Source organism: Rhinoraja longicauda, chromosome 3 (genome assembly GCF_053455715.1).
Source record: "Rhinoraja longicauda isolate Sanriku21f chromosome 3, sRhiLon1.1, whole genome shotgun sequence".
Classification (NCBI taxonomy): Eukaryota; Metazoa; Chordata; class Chondrichthyes; order Rajiformes; family Arhynchobatidae; genus Rhinoraja; species Rhinoraja longicauda.
In genome coordinates this window covers 95,896,322-95,916,636 of record NC_135955.1, presented here as the reverse complement: position 1 = coordinate 95,916,636, position 20,315 = coordinate 95,896,322, and the positions used below count along the sequence as shown (strand labels likewise).

Below are 20,315 nucleotides of genomic sequence, written 5' to 3'. Positions count from 1 at the left end.
GTAGAAGGAGAGAAAACTGGAGATATGAAAAGGGTTCCTACAAGGAATCACAGAACCATAGAACGATACAGCGCAGAAACTGGCCCTTCGGCCCAACCTGCCCACATCGAACAACCGAGATAGCACATGGTGGGAACATCACGCATGTTCACTCACTCACTCCCCCTCCAGTTCCCTCCCGCTCTACTTTCAGTCTGAAGTAGGGTTCCAACTCGACACGTCACCCATCCGTTCTCTCCAGAGACGCTGCCTGACCTGCTGAGTTACTCCAGCATTTTGTGTCTACCGTCATTTACTTCCATCTGCTTTGTCCACATTCAGTCCCCCCATTTCAGGGCACCATAATGTTTGGGACACATGGCTTCACAGGCGTTTGTAATTGCTCAGGTGTGTTTAATTGTCTCCTTAATGCAGGTGTAAGAGAGCTCTCAGCACCTAGTCTTTCCTCCAGTCTTTCCATCACCTTTGGAAACTTTTATTGCTGTTTATCAACATGAGGATATATAAAATAAATGGATTATTATTATTATTATTAAACTGCAAGATGCAAACCACTGGTTAGCCGCAAAAATAGGATGGCCAGGTTACAGTTTGCCAAGAAGTACTTAAAAGAGCAACCACAGTTCTGGAAAAAGGTCTTGTGGACAGACGAGACGAAGATAAACTTCTATCAGAGTGATGGCAAAAGCAAAGTATGGAGGAGAGAAGGAACTGCACAAGATCCAAAGCATACCACCTCATCTGTGAAACACGGTGGTGGGGGTGTTATGGCCTGGACATGTATGGCTGCTGAAGGTACTGGCTCACTTATCTTCATTGATGATACAACTGCTGATGGTAGTAGCATAATGAATTCTGAAGTGTATAGACCCATCCTATCTACTCAAGTTCAAACAAATGCCTCAAAACTCATTGGCCAGTGGATCCTGGATCATTCTACAGCAAGACAATGATCCCAAACATACTGCTAAAGCAACAAAGGAGTTTTTCAAAGCTAAGAAATGCTCAATTCTTGAGTGGTCAAGTCAATCACCCGATCTGAACCCAATTGAGCCTGCCTTTTATATGCTGAAGAAAAAACTGAAGGGGGCTAGCCCCCAAAACAAGCATAGAAACATAGAAAATAGGTGCGGGGGTAGGCCATTCGGCTCTTCAAGCCTGCACCGCCATTCAATATGATCATGGCTGATCATCCAACTCAGTATCCCGTACCTGCCTTCTCTCCATACCCCCTGATCCCTTTAGCCACAAGGGCTACATCTAACTCCCTCTTAAATATAGCCAATGAACTGGCCTCAACTACCTTCTGTGGCAGAGAATTCCACAGATTCACCACTCTCTGTGTGAAAAAAAACCTTCTCATCTCGGTCCTAAAAGACTTCCTTCCCCCTTATCCCTAAACTGTGACCCCTTGTTCTGGACTTCCCCAACATCGGGAACAATCTTCCTGCATCTAGCCTGTCCAACCCCTTAAGAATTTTGTAAGTTTCTATAAGATCCCCCCTCAATCTTCTAAATTCCAGCGAGTAAAAGCAGAGTCTATCCAGTCTTTCTTCATATGAAAGTCCTGCCATCCCAGGAATCAATCTGGTGAACCTTCTCTGTACTCCCTCGATGGCAAGAATGTCTTTCCTCAGATTAGGAGACCAAAACTGGACGCAATACTCCAGGTGTGGTCTCACCAATGCCCTGTACAACTGCAGCAGAACCTCCCTGCTCCTTTACTCAAATCCCCTCGCTATGAATGCCAACATACCATTCGCTTTCTTCACTGCCTGCTGCACCTGCATGCCTACTTTCAATGACTGGTGTACCACGACACCCAGGTCTCGTTGCATCTCCCCTTCTCCTAATCGGCCACCATTCAGGTAATAGTCTGCTTTCCTGTTCTTGCCACCAAAGTGGATAACCTCACATTTATCCACATTATACTGCATCTGCCATGCATTTGCCCACTCACCTAACCGATCCAAGTCACGTTGCAGCCTCCTAGCATCCTCCTCACAGCTAACACTGCCCCCAGCTTCATGTCATCCGCAAACTTGGAGATGTTGCATTCAATTCCCTCGTCCAAATCATTAATATATATTGTAAATAGCTGGTGTCCCAGCACTGAGCCTTGCGGTACCCCACTAGTCACTGCCTGCCATTCTGAAAAGGACCCGTTTATTCCTACTCTTTGCTTCCTGTCTGCCAGCCAGTTCTCTATCCACATTAATACTGAACCCACAATACCGTGTGCTTTAAGTTTGCATACTAAATACCGTGTGCTTTAAGTTTGCATACTAATGTGCTTTAAGTTTGCATACTAAGCTAAAGATGGCTGCAATACAGGGCTGGCAGAGCATCACCAGAGAAGACACCCAGCAACTGGTAATGTCCATGAATCACAGACTTCAAGCAGTCATTGCATGCAAAGGATATGCAACAAAATACTAAACATGACCACTTTCATTTACATGACATTGCTGTGCCCCAAACATTATGGTGCCCTGATATGTATAAAAACTGCTGTAATTTCCACATGGTGAAACCAAAATGCATAAAAATGCCCTTTATTAAAATCTGACAATGTGCACTTTATAAACATAGCACAAAAAGTAAGGAAATTTGTGTTTGGTAGATTATTTCTTTGTTGTAACAATGCTTCTTGGCAATAAATCTTATACCGTTGGAAAGCCTGTTTATTTCCCTTTTAAATGGTGCCACATTTGTAAGGAACATGCATTTGTGGGATGAGCAGCAGAGCTGAGTATATGGGTTGTGCCCATGAAAAATTTGCCAAATCTTCTCTGCCATTGCCAAACAGCTCATTCTTCTGTTGCTATTGACTCTTGTTTTGAGCTTCTGGTACCCCCAGAATCGGCATGCCACGTTTGACTGATCTGGCAGCCCTATGAGACCGGAGATCGGCTGCGTGCAGTCTGTTCCGAATTGTCTGGGCAGAGAGCCGTCGGCCATATCATCCTGCAAACCTTGACTGCAAATCTGTAGAAGACAGCCTACGGTTCCTAAGTGCTGACAGGGTGAGGAAACAGTCTTCTTCGGGTGTCGTCTTCTTGGGACGCCCACTTCGCGGCCTGTCTCTGACATCCCCCGTTATATGGAACTTGGCCTTCACTTTGGAGATGGTACTAGGGCTCACTCCAAATAATGCCGCAACTTGGTTTTGCGGAACACCAGCTTGAAGTTGCCCTATCGCACGGGCCCTATCCAGATCAGTCAAAGGTGGCATGCCGATTCTTGGAGCAGACACCTACTGACCGCTGTAGCAGGGCCCATGCTCACAGATGCTGCCAATCAGGTGCCAATCAGGCACCTGATTGTCAGCACCTGGGGGTACCAGAAGCTCAAAACAAGAGTCAATAGCAACAGCAGAATAAGCTGTTTGGCATTGGCAGAGAAGATTTGGCAAATTTTTCATGGGCGCAACCCATATACTCAGCTCTGCTGCTCATCCCACAAATGCATGTTCCTTACAAATGTGGCACCATTTAAAAGGGAAATAAACAGGCTTTCCAACGGTATAAGATTTATTGCCAAGAAGCATTGTTACAACAAAGAAATAATCTACCAAACACAAATTTCCTTACTTTTTGTGCTATGTTTAGACAATAGACAATAGACAATAGGTGCACGAGTAGGCCACTCAGCCCTTCGGTCCAGCACCGCCATTCAATGTGATCATGGCTGATCATTCTCAATCAGTACCCCGTTCCTGCCTTCTCCCCATACCCCCTGACTCCGCTATCCTTAAGAGCTCTATCTAGCTCTCTCTTGAATGCATTCAGAGAATTGGCCTCCACTGCCTTCTGAGGCAAAGAATTCCACAGATTCACAACTCTCTGACTGAAAAAGATTTTCCTCATCTCAGTTCTAAATGGCCTACCCTTATTCTTAAACTGTGGCCCCTTGTTCTGGACTCCCCCAACATTGGGAACATGTGTCCTGCCTCTAACGTGTCCAACCCCTTAATAATCTTATACGTTTCGATAAGATCCCCTCTCATTTTTCTAAATTCCAGTGTATACAAGCCTGGTCGCTCCAGTCTTTCAACATATGACAGTCCCGCCATTCCGGAAATTAACCTAGTAAACCTACGCTGCACGCCCTCAATAGCAAGAATATCCTTTAACCGTGATTTTTTTCTATTACAAATCTCAAATTGTGGAGTACAGAGGCAAATAAACAAATGGTGGGTCTTTGTCCCAAACATTACGGAGGGCACTGTAATTACTTGAGCCTCACAGTACTAGTGGAACTCCAACCCAGTACTATGGCAGTGGTTATCGAATAAATGCCACTTGTGGCCATGTTATTGATGCTTCCCATTATCTTACGGATGACTGTGAGTGGGCTGGAGGTGTGAGAAATGACCAGACTGGATTTATCCTGCCCACTGTAGATAGGACAAACATGTTCAAATTTCTACCAGACATGTATCATTTTCACCTTTAGTTTAGTTTAGTTTAGAGATACACACTCCGTAGTGACAGCCCCATAATCAGGAAGGAAAAATCAACCGTAATTAATTGTGTAGATTTCGTGCCAATACGTTTTTTTTACAAGTTTCAATGGCATTTGTAAGCAGACTTTACTTTAGACTTTAGAGTGGCCTCCACTGCCCTCTGTGGCAGAGAATTCCACAAATTCACAACTCTCTGGGTGAAAAGGTTTCTTCTCACCTCAGTTTTAAATGGCTCCCCTTTATTCTTAGACTGTGGCCTCTGGTTCTGGACTCCCCCAACATTGGGAACATTTTTCCTGCATCGATCTTGTCCAGACCTTTTATAATTTTAAACATTTAAAAATTTAAAAAGAGAGAGTTAGATAGAGCTCTTAATGATAGCGGAGTCAGGGGGTATGGGGAGAAGGCAGGAACGGGGTACTGATTGGGAATGATCAGCCATGATCACACTGAATGGCGGTGCTGGCTCGGAGGGCCGAATGGCCTCCTCCTGCACCTATTGTCTACTGTCTATTATCTCTATAAGATCCCCTCTCATCCTTCTAAACGAATGAATAAGTTTATTTATTCACAAAATGCTGGAGTAACTCAGCGGGTCAGGCAGCATCTCGGGAGAGAAGGAATGGGTGACGTTTCAGGTCGAGACCCTTCTTCAGACTGATGAAGTTTATTGGCCAAGTATGTACACATACAAAGAATGTGCCTTGGTGCTCCGCTCGCAAGTAACAACACGAACATAGAAACATAGAAACATAGAAAATAGGTGCAGGAGTAGGCCATTCGGCCCTTCGAGTCTGCACCGCCATTCAATATGATCATGGCTGATCATCCAACTCAGTATCCTGTACCTGCCTTCTCTCCATACCCCCTGATCCCTTTAGCCACAAGGGCCACATCTGACTCCCTCTTAAATATAGCCAATGAACTGGCCTCAACATACAGTAAACAATTAAGAATAAAACATTAAAACATTAAAACAACCAGTGAATACTAGCCCGGACTTCCACCCCATTATGTGTGGCAGTGCCGGTAGACTGGCTCGTTACCTTTTGACTGGAAGGAGCGTCGGTCTGGTCGCAGCCTCCGTCTTCCTGCTGTCCGTACACCGGGCCGCCGAGCAGCTTCAGCCGCTTCTCGCTGTGCTTCTTGGCGACGGTCAGCTGGTTGATGTACCTCTTCATGTTGCGGGCCCGCAGCAGGTCGGCCTTCATGGCCGCCGACTCTTTCCCTTTGCTGTCTGCAGTGGGCATCGAGAAGGACAAACACGGTGACCATCGGGGAGGGTCGATCCGCGAGAAAATACACCATTCCACCGCAATCACAGGGACCGCCGTGGGCGGTCACGGTGGCGCGGCGGTAAAGTCGCCGCCTTGCAGCGAATGCAGCGCCGGAGTTCCGGGTTCCATCCCGACTACGGGCGCCGCTTGTATGGAGTTTGTACGTTCCCCCCCCCGTGACCTGCGTGGGTTTTCTCCGAGACCTTCGGTTTTCTCCCACACTCCAAAGACAGTACAGGTTTGTTGGGAAAATAACTGCAGATGCTGGTACAAATCGAAGGTACCACAAAATGCTGGAGTAACTCAGCGGGTCAGGCAGCATCTCAGGAAAGAAGGAATGGGTGACGTTTCGGGTCGAGACCCTTCTTCAGAGTTTGTAGGTTAATTGCCTTGGTAACTGTAAAAATTGTCCCTCGTGTGTGCAGGATAGTGTTAGTGTGCGGGGATCGCTGGTCGGCGCGGACCCGGTGGGCCGAAGGGCCTGTTTCCGCGCTGTATCTTTAAACTAATCTAAACTAAATTAACTACATCCTATCTATGTCCCGCCCCCTCCCCTGACATCAGTCTGAAGAAGGGACTCGACCCGAAACGTCACCCATTCCTTCTCTCCTGAGATGCTGCCTGACCCGCTGAGTTACTCCACCATTTTGTGTCTACCTTCGATTTAAACCAGCATCTGCAGTTTTTTTCCCTAAACTAAACTAAAGTACAGTTGCACCTTTGGCCCACAATGTCAGTGCTGAACATGATGCCAAGATAAATTTTTAGCTGCTTATTATTTCATTATTAAGTCTAAATTCTAAACGTACATTACAAGAGCAGATCAACAAGTGATTGTCTCGACAGTAAATTGTTTACTTCATTAAGCCGTACAAAAATACCACAGAATAAATAATAATAATAATTTTTTTTTTTTACATAATTAAAAAAAAAAATTTTTTTTAAAAAGCAATTGTCATATTAACAGCAATCGAGCAGCGGTAGAGTTGCTGCCTCGCAGCGCCAGAGACCCGGGTTCGAACCTCTCTACGGGCGCTGTCTGCGCGGAGTCTGTACATTCTCCCCGTGACCTGCGTGGGCTTTCTCCGGGTGCTCCGGTTTCCCCCCACATCACAAAGACGTGCAGGTTTTTTGCAAATTGCCCCACATGTGTTGAGAAAATGAGATAACAAGAAACTAGTGTGATCACTGGGGCGATCAGTGGTCAGCATGGATTCAGCGGGCCGAAGGGCCCGTTTCCACGCTGCATCTAAACTAAACGTTAGTTTTGGTTTAATTTAGAGATGCAGCAGGGAAACAGTCTCTTCGGCCCACCGGTTCCGTGACGACCAGGGATCCCCACACACCAACACTACCCTCTACACACAAGAGACTATTTACCCAAGCCAATTCACCTACAAACCTGCACTTGTTTGGAGTGTGTGGACAGGCGAAGTTTCAGCTCGGGGGCCTACACAAAATATCGTCTGCCCACTCCCTCCACAGATCATGTGATAGGAGCAGAATTAGACCATTCGGCCCATCAAATCTACTCCGTCATTCAATCATGGCTGATCTATCTCTCCCTTCAAACCCCATTCTCCTGCCTTCTCCCCATAACCCCTGACACCCGTAATAAATCAAGAATCTATCCGTCTCTGCCTTAAAAATATCCATTGACGGCCTCCACAGCCTTCTGTGGCAATGAATTCCACAGATTCACCACCCTCTGACTAAAGAAATTCCTCCTCATCTCCCTCTTTAAAGAACGTCCTTTAATTCTGAGGTTATGACCTCTGGCCCTAGACTGTCCCACTGGTGGAAACATCCTCTCCACATCCACCCTATCCAGGCCTTTCATTACTCGGTAAGTTTTAACGAGGGGGGCGGGACAAAGGAAGGATATAGGTGGAGACAGGAAGATAGAGGGAGATCTGGGAAGGAGGAGAGGAAGGGAGGGACAGAGGAACTATCTAAAGTTGGAGAAGTCGATGTTCATACCACCGGGCTGCAAACTGGTATGGGGAGAAGGCAGGAACGGGGTACTGATTGAGAATGATCAGCCATGATCACATTGAATGACAGTGATGGCTCGAAGGGCCGAATGGCCTCCTCCTGCACCTATTGTCTATTGTCTATCTCTGGAGAGAAGGAATGGGTGATGTTTCGGGTCGAGACCCTTCTTCAGACATGTGTTGACCCGCTCATTCCTGGGATCAGATGTCGCTGCCTGATCCGCCGAGTTATTCCAGCGCTTTGTTAGATCACCATCGCAGTTCATGCATCTCCAAGGCTGCGTATAATTTTACACGGTTGCGGGCATTTTAATTATCCAGTGTTGCCTCATTATCTGTTGACAGAAAGCTCGCTAAGGATCAAAGTCTTGAGAAAATTGTACTGCTGTGTTCCCTCTGAGATCCGGTTGTTTATATGAAGAGCTTCTTCTGTGGTATCTTTGTACGGGCTTAATGAAGTAAACAATTTACTGTCGAGAAAGCGTTTCATTATAGGTCTTCTTGATTGCAAATATTAGTTAAATAATATCGGTAATTATAGCTGTAGTTATAATTCATGGTGATGATCATTAGATTTGTTGTATACCCTCATTTAGTAAATTCAGATACAAACATAGAAAGAGATAAAATAGAAGCAGGAATAGGGCTTCAACCCTTCAAGGCTGTCACAGAGCGTGGAAACAGGCCCTTCGGCCCAACTTGCCCACACCGGCCAACAGTTCCCAACAACACCAGTCCCACCTGCCCCCGTTTGTCCAATATCCCTCCAAACCTGTCCCATCCATGTACCTGTCTAACTGTTTCTTAAACGTTGGAGTAGTCCCTGCATCAACTACCGCCTCTGGCAGCTCGTTCCACACACCCACCACCCTTTGTGCGAAAATGTTATCCTTCAGGTTCCTGTTAAATCTTTTCCCCTTCACCTTGAACATATGTCCTCCGGTCCTTGATTCACCTCCTCTGGGCAAGAGACTCTTCTGGGAATCGAGAACCAGGAGACAAGTTTGTGGTGAGAGAGGAAAGATTTAACAGGAACCCGAGGGGTAAAAGGTACATATAATCATGAGGGGAATAGGTAGGTCGAGTGCAGAGAGTCTTTTACCCAGGGTTGAGGGTATCAAAAACCGGAGGATGTAGCTTTAAGGAATCAGACGGCAAGATTTAAAAGGAACCCGAGGGGCAACTTTATCACTCAGAGGGGGGTTGGTGTGTGGAAGGAGCTGCCTGAAGAGGTGGTTGAGGCAGGGACTATCGCAACATTTAAGAAACATTTAGACAGGTACATGGACAGGAAAATTTAAAGGAATATGGGCCAAACGCGGGCAATTGGGACTAGCTTAGATGGCACATCTCGGTCGGCAATGATGAGATTAGAAACCATTTTATCGGGAAGCATCACGGCTTGGTTTGGGAACAACTCCATCCAAGACCGCAGGAAACTACGGAGAATCGTGGACGCAGCCCAGACCACCACACAAACCAACCTCCCTTCCATTGACTCCATCTACACCTCACGCTGCCTCGGCAAGGCCAGCAGCATCATCAAGGACCAGTCGCACCCCGGCCACTCCCTCTTCTCCCCTCTCCCATCGGGCAAGAGGTACAGAAGTGTGAAAACGCACACCTCCAGATTCAGGGACAGTTTCTTCCCAGCTGCTATCAGGCAACTGAATCATCCTGCCACCTACTAGTCAGCGATCCTGACCTCCCATCTACCTCATTGGAGACCTTGGAACTATCTTTAATCGGACTTTATCTTACACTATTGATGTACCCTTTACCCTCTATCTGTACTGTGGATGGCTTGATTGTAATCGTGTATGATCTTTCCTTTGAATGGTTTGCATGCGATAAAAAAAGCTTTTCAATGCACTTCGGTACTCATGACAATAATAAAGTGAACTTCTAAAGGTGGGCCGAATGTATGACGATGACTCCACAACATGTTAAAGACGCAAAATTAAAGTGGGAAGGTCGATGAATTCTAATATGGACCAATTTAGTTTAGTTTAATTTAGAGATACAGCACAGAAACAAGCCCAACCCGCACCTGGAGTACTGTGTGCAGTTGTACAGGGCCCCAGTGAGACCGCACCTGCAGTACTGTGTGCAGTTGTACAGGGCCCTAGTGAGACCGCACCTGGAGTACTGTGTGCAGATGTACAGGGCCCTAGTGAGACCGCACCTGGAGTACTGTGTGCAGTTGTACAGGGCCCTAGTGAGACCGCACCTGGAGTACTGTGTGCAGTTGTACAGGGCCCTAGTGAGACCGCACCTGGAGTACTGTGTGCAGTTGTACAGAGCCCTAGTGAGACCGCACCTGGAGTACTGTGTGCAGTTGTACAGGGCCCTAGTGAGACCGCACCTGGAGTACTGTGTGCAGTTGTACAGGGCCCTAGTGAGACCGCACCTGGAGTACTGTGTGCAGTTGTACAGGGCCCTAGTGAGACCGCACCTGGAGTACTGTGTGCAGTTGTACAGGGCCCTAGTGAGACCGCACCTGGAGTACTGTGTGCAGTTGTACAGGGCCCTAGTGAGACCGCACCTGGAGTACTGTGTGCAGTTGTACAGGGCCCTAGTGAGACCGCACCTGGAGTACTGTGTGCAGTTGTACAGGGCCCTAGTGAGACCGCACCTGGAGTACTGTGTGCAGTTGTACAGGGCCCTAGTGAGACCGCACCTGGAGTACTGTGTGCAGTTGTACAGGGCCCTAGTGAGACCCCACCTGGAGTACTGTGTGCAGTTGTACAGGGCCCTAGTGAGACCGCACCTGGAGTACTGTGTGCAGTTGTACAGGGCCCTAGTGAGACCGCACCTGGAGTACTGTGTGCAGTTTTGGTCTCCAAATTTGAGGAAGGATATTCTTGCTATTGAGGGCGTGCAGCGTAGGTTTACTAGGTTAATTCCCGGAATGGCGGGACTGTCGTATGTTGAAAGACTGGATCGACTAGGCTTGTATACACTGGAATTTAGAAGGATGAGAGGGGATCTTATTGAAACGTATAAGATTATTAAGGGGTTGGACACGTTAGAGGCAGGAAACATGTTCCCAATGTTGGGGGAGTCCAGGACAAGGGGCCACAGTTTAAGAATAAGAGGTAGGCCATTTAGAACTGAGATGAGGAAAAGCTTTTTAAGTCATAGAGTTGTGAATCTGTGGAATTCTCTGCCTCAGAAGGCAGTGGAGGCCAATTCTCTGAATGCATTCAAGAGAGAGCTAGATAGAGCTCTTAAGGATAGCGGAGTCAGGGGGTATGGGGAGAAGGCAGGAACGGGGTACTGATTGAGAATGATCAGCCATGATCACATTGAATGGCGATGCTGGCTCGAAGGGCCGAATGGCCTCCTCCTGCACCTATTGTCTATTGTCTGTTGTCATTGGCGCACAGAGTCCGTGCCGACCAGCGATCCCCACATATTAACACTATCCTACACATACTGGGGACAATTTACAATTTTATCAAAGCCAATTAAGCGACAAATCTGTATGCTTTTGGAGTGTGGGAGAAAACAGGAGATCCTGGAAAAAAACCCACGCAGGTCACGGGGAGAATGTTACCAATTGTGTACAGGCAGCACCCGTGGTCGGGATCGAACCTGGGGTCTCTGGCGCTGTGAGGCAACAACTCTACCGCCGCGCCACCTCGTTGGACCAAATAGCTTGTTTTGTTGCTGTCAAATCCAATACACTTCTGAAGTGCGTCAATAGGACAGTGTGGAGAGAGTGTCCAGCTTCACGTTTCTGGGCACTCACATTTCGGAGGCCCTAACATGGTCCAATAACACTGCTGCGCTGGTCAAGAAGGCACAGCAACGACTGTTCTACCTGAGAACACTGAAGAAGTCTGGTCTACCCCAACAGCTGCTGACGACCTTCTACCGCTGCACCATAGAGAGCATCCTAACACATGGCATCCCTGTGTGGTACCTCAGCTGCACGGAGGCAGAGAGGAAAGCTCTTCAGCGGGTAGTCCATAGAGCTCAGAGGACCATCGGAACACAGTTACCAGCCTTGGAGGGCATCTACAACACACGATGCCTCAGGAAAGCCACCAGCATCCACAAAGACTCTTCACACCCCTGCAACAGTCTGTTCGAACTTCTACCATCGGGCAGACGATACAAGGCCTTCTACGCCCACACCTCTAGACTCAGGAACAGCTTCATCCCCAGGGCCATAGCTGCTATGAACCGGTCCTGCTGAGCCGGATGGTCACATCGCACAGTGAACCGGCACAGATCTACTTGCACTTTATTCTGTTTTAAAACTGTTACAATTTGTTTCATTGGGTTGTTTAAATTAATACTGACTAGCTAATTAATTTATTGCATCGTATGGGAGGCGCATTCCCAATCTCGTTGTACCCCTGTACAATGACAATAAAGATATATTGTATTGTATTGTATTGTATTAAATATTCTGTTACCCTGGGAGAAAAAAAGTCGATAATTAGTCTGCTTTCAGAATACTTACTGGGCACTTAAAACCGGCTTATTTGGAGTGACCTGAAATTGTTTGATAATCAGTGTACTTTTGAGAGTGCCCACTTACATCAACTATCCAGTGCGACATTTAAAAAACAATCACTGCATCAGAAGACGGAGAAACTCAGAAAATGGACAGAGGCAACTGTTCAATTTTCGAGCAAATTAGCACTCTTGAATTGCAGAGTGTGACATGTAAAATGTTGCATCAGTAAACACGCAGTCACATACACTCCAATTAGTTCATTGCAAGTTCAAAAGCAGAGAGCTCCTGCACTGAGGGAGGCCGATGTCGTGACTACCTCCAGTAATCAATGGAAATGCCTGTCAATGATGGCAGATTCAGTTTCAGTTTGGTTTATTGTCACATGTCACTACATAGAGCTCTTAAGGATAGCGGAGTCAGGGCGTATGGGGAGAAGGCAGGAACGGGGTACTGATTGAGAATGATCAGCCATGATCACATTGAATGGCGGTGCTGGCTTGAAGGGCCGAATGGCCTCCTCCTGCACCTATTGTCTATTGTCTATTGAACTACAGCTGCTGGTTTACCAAGGAAAGACACAAAATGCAGGAGTAACACAGCGGGTCAAGCAGCATCCCTGGAGAACATGGATAGGTAATGCTTCGGTAGGGTTGCCAAATATCTCAATCCTAAATACTGGATAAGGTGACTGACATCACAGCCCCGCGCCCCATGTGACCTCACCCAGCCAGCAGCCAGGTGCTCCCGCTCCACCAATGGCGGCCGCCCGGGCCGGGAGGCGGGTTGCCAAGCAACCTCCGTTAGGCGGCGCCTGGGCCTCCGGACCTAAAATGTCGGAAACCTAGGGTGTCGGTACCTAAACTGTCGGGACCTACAGCGTCCGGGGCCTACAGTGTTTGGGCCTACAGCGTCCGGGCCCACAGCGCCCCCTGGTCCTAATACGGGACAAGGGCGGTCCCGTACGGGACAAACCAATTTAGCCAAAAATACGGGATGTCCCGGCTAATACGGGACAGTTGCCAACCCTGCGTTCCGGGTCAGGGCCCTTCTTCAGACTTTAAGGAAGTGAGAGCTGGGAAAGTGCAATGTTAGATATGACTGGTTGAATGGAGAATGAAGTCAGCCTGAGGAAAACAACAATGTAAGGGAGAAAGCTGCAGATGGATTGGTGAAGGTGGATTTATTAGTGGATAGAGGCAGTAGGCACATCGATTTTCAGCAGGCGTATCACGCCACCAGCTCAAATAAACAAAGAGAACAATAGTCTAGCACCTTTCTCAACAGAACATAGACCAGTACAACTAGGAACGGTCCCTTCAGCCCACAACGTCCATCCTGACCATGATGCCAAGCTAAACTAATCTCCTCTGCCTGCATCCATTCCAATTTCCCTCCATATCTCTATGCCGATCCAAAAGCCTCCTAAATTCCACCATTGCATCCGCCTCCACCGCCACCCCTGGCAGCACGTTCCAGACACCCACCCACCATCGCTGTGGAAAATATCTGCCCGGCACAACTCCTTCAAACTTTGCCCCTCTCACTCTGAAGCCACGGCCTCCAGTTCTTGACATTACCAACCTGGGAAAAAGATTCTGACTATCTATCTTGGAGTAACTCAGCATCTCAGGAGAGAGAGAATGGGCGTGCAGCGTAGGTTTACTAGGTTAATTCCCGGAATGGCGGGACTGTCATATGTTGAAAGACTGGAGCGACTAGGCTTGTATACACTGGAATTTAGAAGGATGAGAGGGGATCTTATCGAAACGTATAAGATTATTAAGGGGTTGGGCACATTAGAGGCAGGAAACATGTTCCCAATGTTGGGGGAGTCCAGAACCATGGACCACAGTTTAAGAATAAGGGGTAGGCCATTTAGAACAGAGATGAGGAAAAACTTTTTCAGTCAGAGAGTTGTAAATCTGTGGAATTCTCTGCCTCAGAGGGCAGTGGAGGCCAACTCTCTGAGTACATTCAAGAGAGAGCCAGATAGAGCTCTTAAGGATAGCGGAGTCAGGGGGTATGGGGAGAAGGCAGGAACGGGGTACTGATTGAGAATGATCAGCCATGATCACATTGAATGGCGGTGCTGGCTCGAAGGGCTGAATGGCCTCCTCCTGCACCTATTGTCTATTGTCTATTGACATTTCGGGTCAAGACGCTCCTTCAGACTGATGTCAGGGGGGGTGAGACAAAGAAAGGATATAGGTGGAGACAGGAAGACAGTGGGAGAGAGCAGGAGGGCAAAAGGTCGAGACCCTTCCTCAGACCAAAGATTCTGACTATCTATCCTATCTCTGCCTCCCATAATTTGAGTGTAGAAGATGGGAGGACATGTTACAGTGATAAAAAGCATTGGTGAGGCCACATTTTGAGTATTTCAGTCTGAAGAAGGGTCTCGAGCCGAAACGTCACCCATTCCGTCTCTCCAGAGATGCTGCCAGCATTTGTTACTCCAGCATTTTGGGCCCACCACATTTTGAGTATACGTGTTCAGTTTTGGTCACTGTGTTAGAGGAAAGATGTTGTCAAGCTTGAAAGGGTCCAGAGAAGATTTACGAGGATGTTGCCAGGACTAGAGGGTGTGAGCTGTAGGGAGAGGTTGAGTAGACTGGGTCTCTATTCCTTGGAGCGCAGGAGGATGAGGGGAGATCTTATAGAGGTGTACAAAATCATGAGAGGAATAGATCGGGTAGATGCACAGAGTCTCTTGCCCAGAGCAGAAATATTTTTTTTTGGTGACATTCGATCAGGAAAAAATAACAAGAAAACACCAAGGAAAACTCCCTATTTTAGCATAGGAAGAGTAACTCAGCGGGACAGGCAGCATCTCTGGAGAGAAGGAATAAGTGATGTTTCGGGTCAAGACCCTTCTTCAGACAGAACGTCACCCATTCAGTCAGAAGGGTCTCGAGCCGAAATGTCACCCATATCTTCTATCTAGAGAAGCTGCCTGTCTCGCTGAGTTACTCCAGCTTTTTGTGTCTATCTTCTGTTTAAAACAGCACCTGCAGTTCCTTCCTACACAAGGATCTGCAGATGCTGGTTTATACCGAAGCATATACACAAAATGCTTGAGTAACTCGGAGGGTCAGGCAGAGGGTTGTCCCATACTAACCGGGCAATCCCGTATTTTGGGCTAAATTGGTTTGTCCCGTACGGGACCGCTATTGTCCTATATTAGACAATAGACAATATGTGCAGGAGGACATTCGGCCCTTCGAGCCAGCACCGCCATTCAATGTGATCATGGCTGATCATTCTCAATCAGTAACCCGTTCCTGCCTTCTCCCCATACCCCCTAACTCCGCTATCCTTAAGAGCTCTATCTAGCTCTCTCTTCAGAGAATTGGCCTCCACTGCTTTCTGAGGCAGAGAATTCCACAGATTCACAACTCTCTGAGTTTCGATAAGATCTCCTCTCATCCTTCTAAATTCCAGTGTATACAAGCCTAGTCGCTCCAGTCTTTCAACATATGACAGTCCCGCCATTCCGGGAATTAACCTAGTAAACCTACGCTGCACGCCCTCAATAGCAAGAATAGGCCCCGGGGGGGGGGGGGGGGGGGGGGTGCGCTGTAGGCCCGGACGCTGTAGGCCTGGACGCTGTAGGCCCGGACGCTGTAGGCCCGGACGCTGTAGGCCCGGACGCTGCAGGGCCGGATGCTGTATTGTCCCTTATTTGGGAGTGAGATAGTTGGCACCCCTAGTCAGGCAGCATTTCTGGAGAAAAAGAGTAGGTGACGTTCCGGGTTGGCACCCTTCTTCAAACTGAAATCATTTCTCAGTCTGAAGTGGATTTGGTAGGTCGAAGGGCCTCTTTCCATGCTGTAAATCTAACCTAAATAATAATAATAATAATAATAATGGTTAGTTTATTTGTCGTTCCACTCCCTACAGATCATGCAACGAATGGGACGAAACAGAGTGCCTCCGGGGGCCTTAGTGCAATACAAATGCAAAACATATAGGCAGGGGATGACAGTGCAGTACAATACAATTAGACAGTGCAGTACAATACAATACATAGAGACAGGGGATTAAAGCATGTAAACGGTAAAAGTTTAATGCGATACTAAGGTTAATGCCAGCACCTCGCTGTTAAAGTGGCGGGTGGCTTTAGCTGGAAGTGCAGGAGCTTGCCTGCAAGTCCTGTGGAGAAATGAAATCTTTCCTAAGACAATTTGAGAGTCAAAACCCAGGGCAGTTCTTCACTGCTGGTACAGCAAATGCCACGACTACATCATGCTTGTGCTGTGAATGCCTCAAACCATGAAGCAGGTCCGTACGTTAAACAGAAACCCACGCACATCATGAAATATGGACAGAAATGCTTTTATGAACAACATTCCAGAACTTGGCTTGCCCTACGTTAAGTTCATAACTTCATAGGTTATAGGAGCAGAGTTAGGTCATTCGGCCCATCAAGTTTACTCGGCCATTCATTCGTAGCTGATCTATCTTCTCTCAACCCCATTTAGAGATACAACGCGGAAACAGGCCCTTTCGGCACATCGGGTCCGCGCCGACCAGCGATCCCCGCACATTAACACTATCCTACACCCACTAGGGACAATTTTAACATTTACCGAGCCAATTAATCTACATACCTGTACGTCTTTGGAGTGTGGGAGGAAACCGAAGATCTTGGAGAAAACCCACGCAGGTCACGGGGAGAACGTACAAACTCCGTACAGACAGCACCCGTAGTCGGGATCAAACCCGGGTCTCTGGCGTTGCATTCGCTGCCCATTCTCCTGCCTTTCCCCCAATATCCCCTGACACCCGTACTAATCAAGAATTTGTCAATCTCCACTTTAAAAATATCCACTGACTTGGCCTCCACAGCTGTCTGTGGCAATGAATTCCACAGATTCACCACCCTCTGACTAAAGAAAATCCTCATCATCCCCTTTCTAAAGGTACGTCCTTTAATTTTGAGGCTGTGCCCTCTGGTCCTAGACTCTCCCACTGGTGGAAACATCCTCTCCACGCCCACTCTATCCAGGCCTTTCACTATTCGGTAAGTTTCAATGAGGTCCCCCCTCATCCTTCTAAACTCCAGCAAGTACAGGCAAAATAGCTCACTTTGCTATGTTAAGCATATGTCTGGGGCGTGGCTGTGTTCTGCAGCTGTGGCTCACCGGCAGTCTCTCTGTCTTTTTTTTGTTTTTTTGTCTATTGTCATCGTTTAATGTGCGTTTTGTTCTATTTTTAACTCTGTGTATGTTGGGGGGTGGTGGGGGGGTGGGGGAAACCTTTTTTCTAATCTCTTCCTCAACGGAGATGCGACCTTTACCGTGTCGTATCTCCGTTCGCGCTACAGCCTAACATCGTGGAGTCGGCGGCCTCCAGCTGGGATCGACCTTGAAGACTCCGGTCGCAGGGCCTGGACTTACCATCTCGGAGGCTTCGGCCGTGGGCCCTGCAGACCATAACATCGGGAGTGCGCAGGTCCCTGGCTGGCGACCGGCTTTCGGGAGCTCCAGCCGTAGCAGCTTCGACCGCCCCGAAGCGCGAGGTACGATCGACCCGCTCGCAGGCCCTTCATCGCCCTGCGTGGCCCGGCCGCAGCACTTTCCATCGCCCGGTGGGGGCTCAGGACTTTCATCGGCCTGCTCGGCTCGGCCCTTGGACTTTCCATCGCCCAGTGGGGGCTCAGGACTTTCATCGGCCTGCTCGGCTCGGCCCTGGGACTTTCCATCGCCCGGTGGGGGCTTCAAAAAGTTGGGAGCCTCGATCACCTCGTGGCACCACGGGAGAAGAATGAGGAGGAGATAAGACTTTTCTTTGCCTTCCATCACAGTGAGGGTGTGCCTAGAGCAATCACTGTGATGGCTGTTTGTGTAAAAATTGTATCTGTGTGTCCTGTGCTTTTTTGTTGTCTACTGCCGGACCCTGACGTGAGAGGACGCTGGCGTTGTTTATTCGCCGCTTTTCCGTTAGGATAGTTTGTCTGTTTGTTTTTATGTTACGATTGTTTTTGTAAAGCGCTTTGAGCACCCGATAAGGCGCTATATAAAATAAATGCTTATTATTATTATTATTATTATTATTATTATTATTATTATTATTATTATTATATGCTTAACATAGCATATGTTGAGCATATAACATCTGTTATATGTTATATGTTAACCCACTCATATAAGTGGGTTAACTCACTCATATGTTAACCCACTCATTCCTGGGATCATTCTCGTAAACAATTCTCATCCTTCTCATTGACAAATCCGATCCCCACAGTCAAACACTTCTAAGCACAACGGTGAAACTGAGTGCTCGAGGAACTCAGTTTCAGGGTTCATTATTGCCACATTTACCGAGATACAGTGAAAAGCTTTGTTTTGCATGCTATCCAAACCGATCAGGTTTACTGTACTGGAATACAATCAAGTCAAACTCAAATACGACAGATAGAACAAAGGGGAAGGTACCGAGTGCAGAATATAGTTCTCAGCATTGCAGTGCATCAGGTTCAGAGACAAAGTCCAACGTCCGCAATGGGGCAGAGGTGAATCAGACAGTACACTGGAACTCAATGGGGATCAGGCAGCATCTGGGGAAGGATACAGATTCTGTTGACCCACTGAGTTCCTCCAGCACTTTGTTTTCGGCCCAGTACCTATAGTTTCTTGTGCCTCCAGTGAAATGAATTGGCCATATTTTCTTGCCCAAAATATCCGATTCTGTAATAATCTCGAATCAGTTCAGTTTTGCTTATCGTCACGTGTACCGAGGTACAGCGAAAAGCTTTTGTTGCTTGCTAACCAGTCAGCGGAAAGACAATGCATGATTACAATCGAGCCGTTTGAAAGACTGGAGCGACTAAGCTTGTATACACTGGAATTTAAAAGGATGAGAGGGGATCTTATTGAAACGTATAAGATTATTAAGGGGTTGGACACGTTAGAGGCAGGAAGCATGTTCCCAATGTTGGGGGAGTCCAGAACAAGGGGCCACAGTTTAAGAATAAGGGGTAGGCCATTTAGAACGGAGATGAGGAAAACCTTTTTCAGTCAGAGAGTTGTGAATCTGTGGAATTCTCTGCCTCAGAAGGCAGTGGAGGCCGATTCTCTGAATGCATTCAAGAGAGAGCTAGATAGAGCTCTTAAGGATAGCGGAGTCAGGGGGTATGGGGAGAAGGCAGGAACGGGGTACTGATTGAGAATGATCAGCCATGATCACATTGAATGGCGGTGCTGGCTCGAAGGGCAGAATGGCCTGCTCCTGCACCTATTGTCTATTGTCTATTGTTTACAGTGTACAGATACATGGGTAAAGCAAATAACGTTTAGTGCAAGGTAAAGCCAGTAAAGTCCGATCAAGGATAGTCCCGATGGTAGTTCAGCATTGCTCTCTGGTTGCGGTGGGAGGGCTCAGTTGCCCGATAACAGCTGGGAAGAAACTGTCCCTGAATCTGAAGGAGTCACCTCTACATCAGCTGAATAATGCCACCATGGCAATGTGTCAGTGATGTTTGCATCTATTTACAGCACCGACGTTCAGTCACACTCAGCAAGCTATTTGCACGCTGCTGTTTATAATACTGCAAGACGGCACAGGAATAGAAATCCCGTCCTATAAAGTCTGCAACCTCAGCTCAAATAATGCAGTTAAAACTAAGCTGCAAATAAATGCCTCAGAAAGCCACAGGAAACACAGTCACAGAGAGCCGATGCAAACCAATGTAGAGGAACTCAATATTGATCTCTACCTGATCTCCCGGTGGCTCAGCACTTCAACTCCCCCTCCCATTCCCGATCCTAACGGCAGCGGCTGACTAGCAGTCTATCCATCTTTTTTTTCCCTTTTTTTGTTGTGTGTCGGTGTTGGGATGGTTTTTATATATATTTTTTTGGTTGTGTATGTGTGGGAGGGGGTGGTGGTGTGGGTGGGTGGGTGTGGGGGGGGGGGGGGACTTTTCTCTTCCTCACGGCGCGGGGTGCGGCTCGGCTGCGGGGCCTAACATCGCCCGGTGCGGCTCGACCACGGGACTTAGCTGCGCAAGGCTTGGTCGCGGGGCCTTCCATCGCCCAGTTCGGCCGCGAGACGTTTCAGCGCACGGTGCGGGGACTGTGCGGGTCGGTCGGGGACGAGCTGTC

The 20,315-nt window shown here is 47.7% G+C and overlaps 1 protein-coding gene across 2 annotated transcripts in view; it reads right to left on the bottom strand.

Moving 5' to 3' along the window:
* Positions 1-20,315, bottom strand: part of snx25 (sorting nexin 25) — a 204,173-nt gene that overhangs the window by 63,257 nt on the left and 120,601 nt on the right. For both annotated transcript variants that reach the window (XM_078396686.1, XM_078396687.1), the window contains exon 9: positions 5,515-5,705. In XM_078396686.1, coding sequence (XP_078252812.1) covers positions 5,515-5,705 — 191 coding nt within the window. The remainder of the gene's footprint in view (positions 1-5,514; positions 5,706-20,315) is intronic.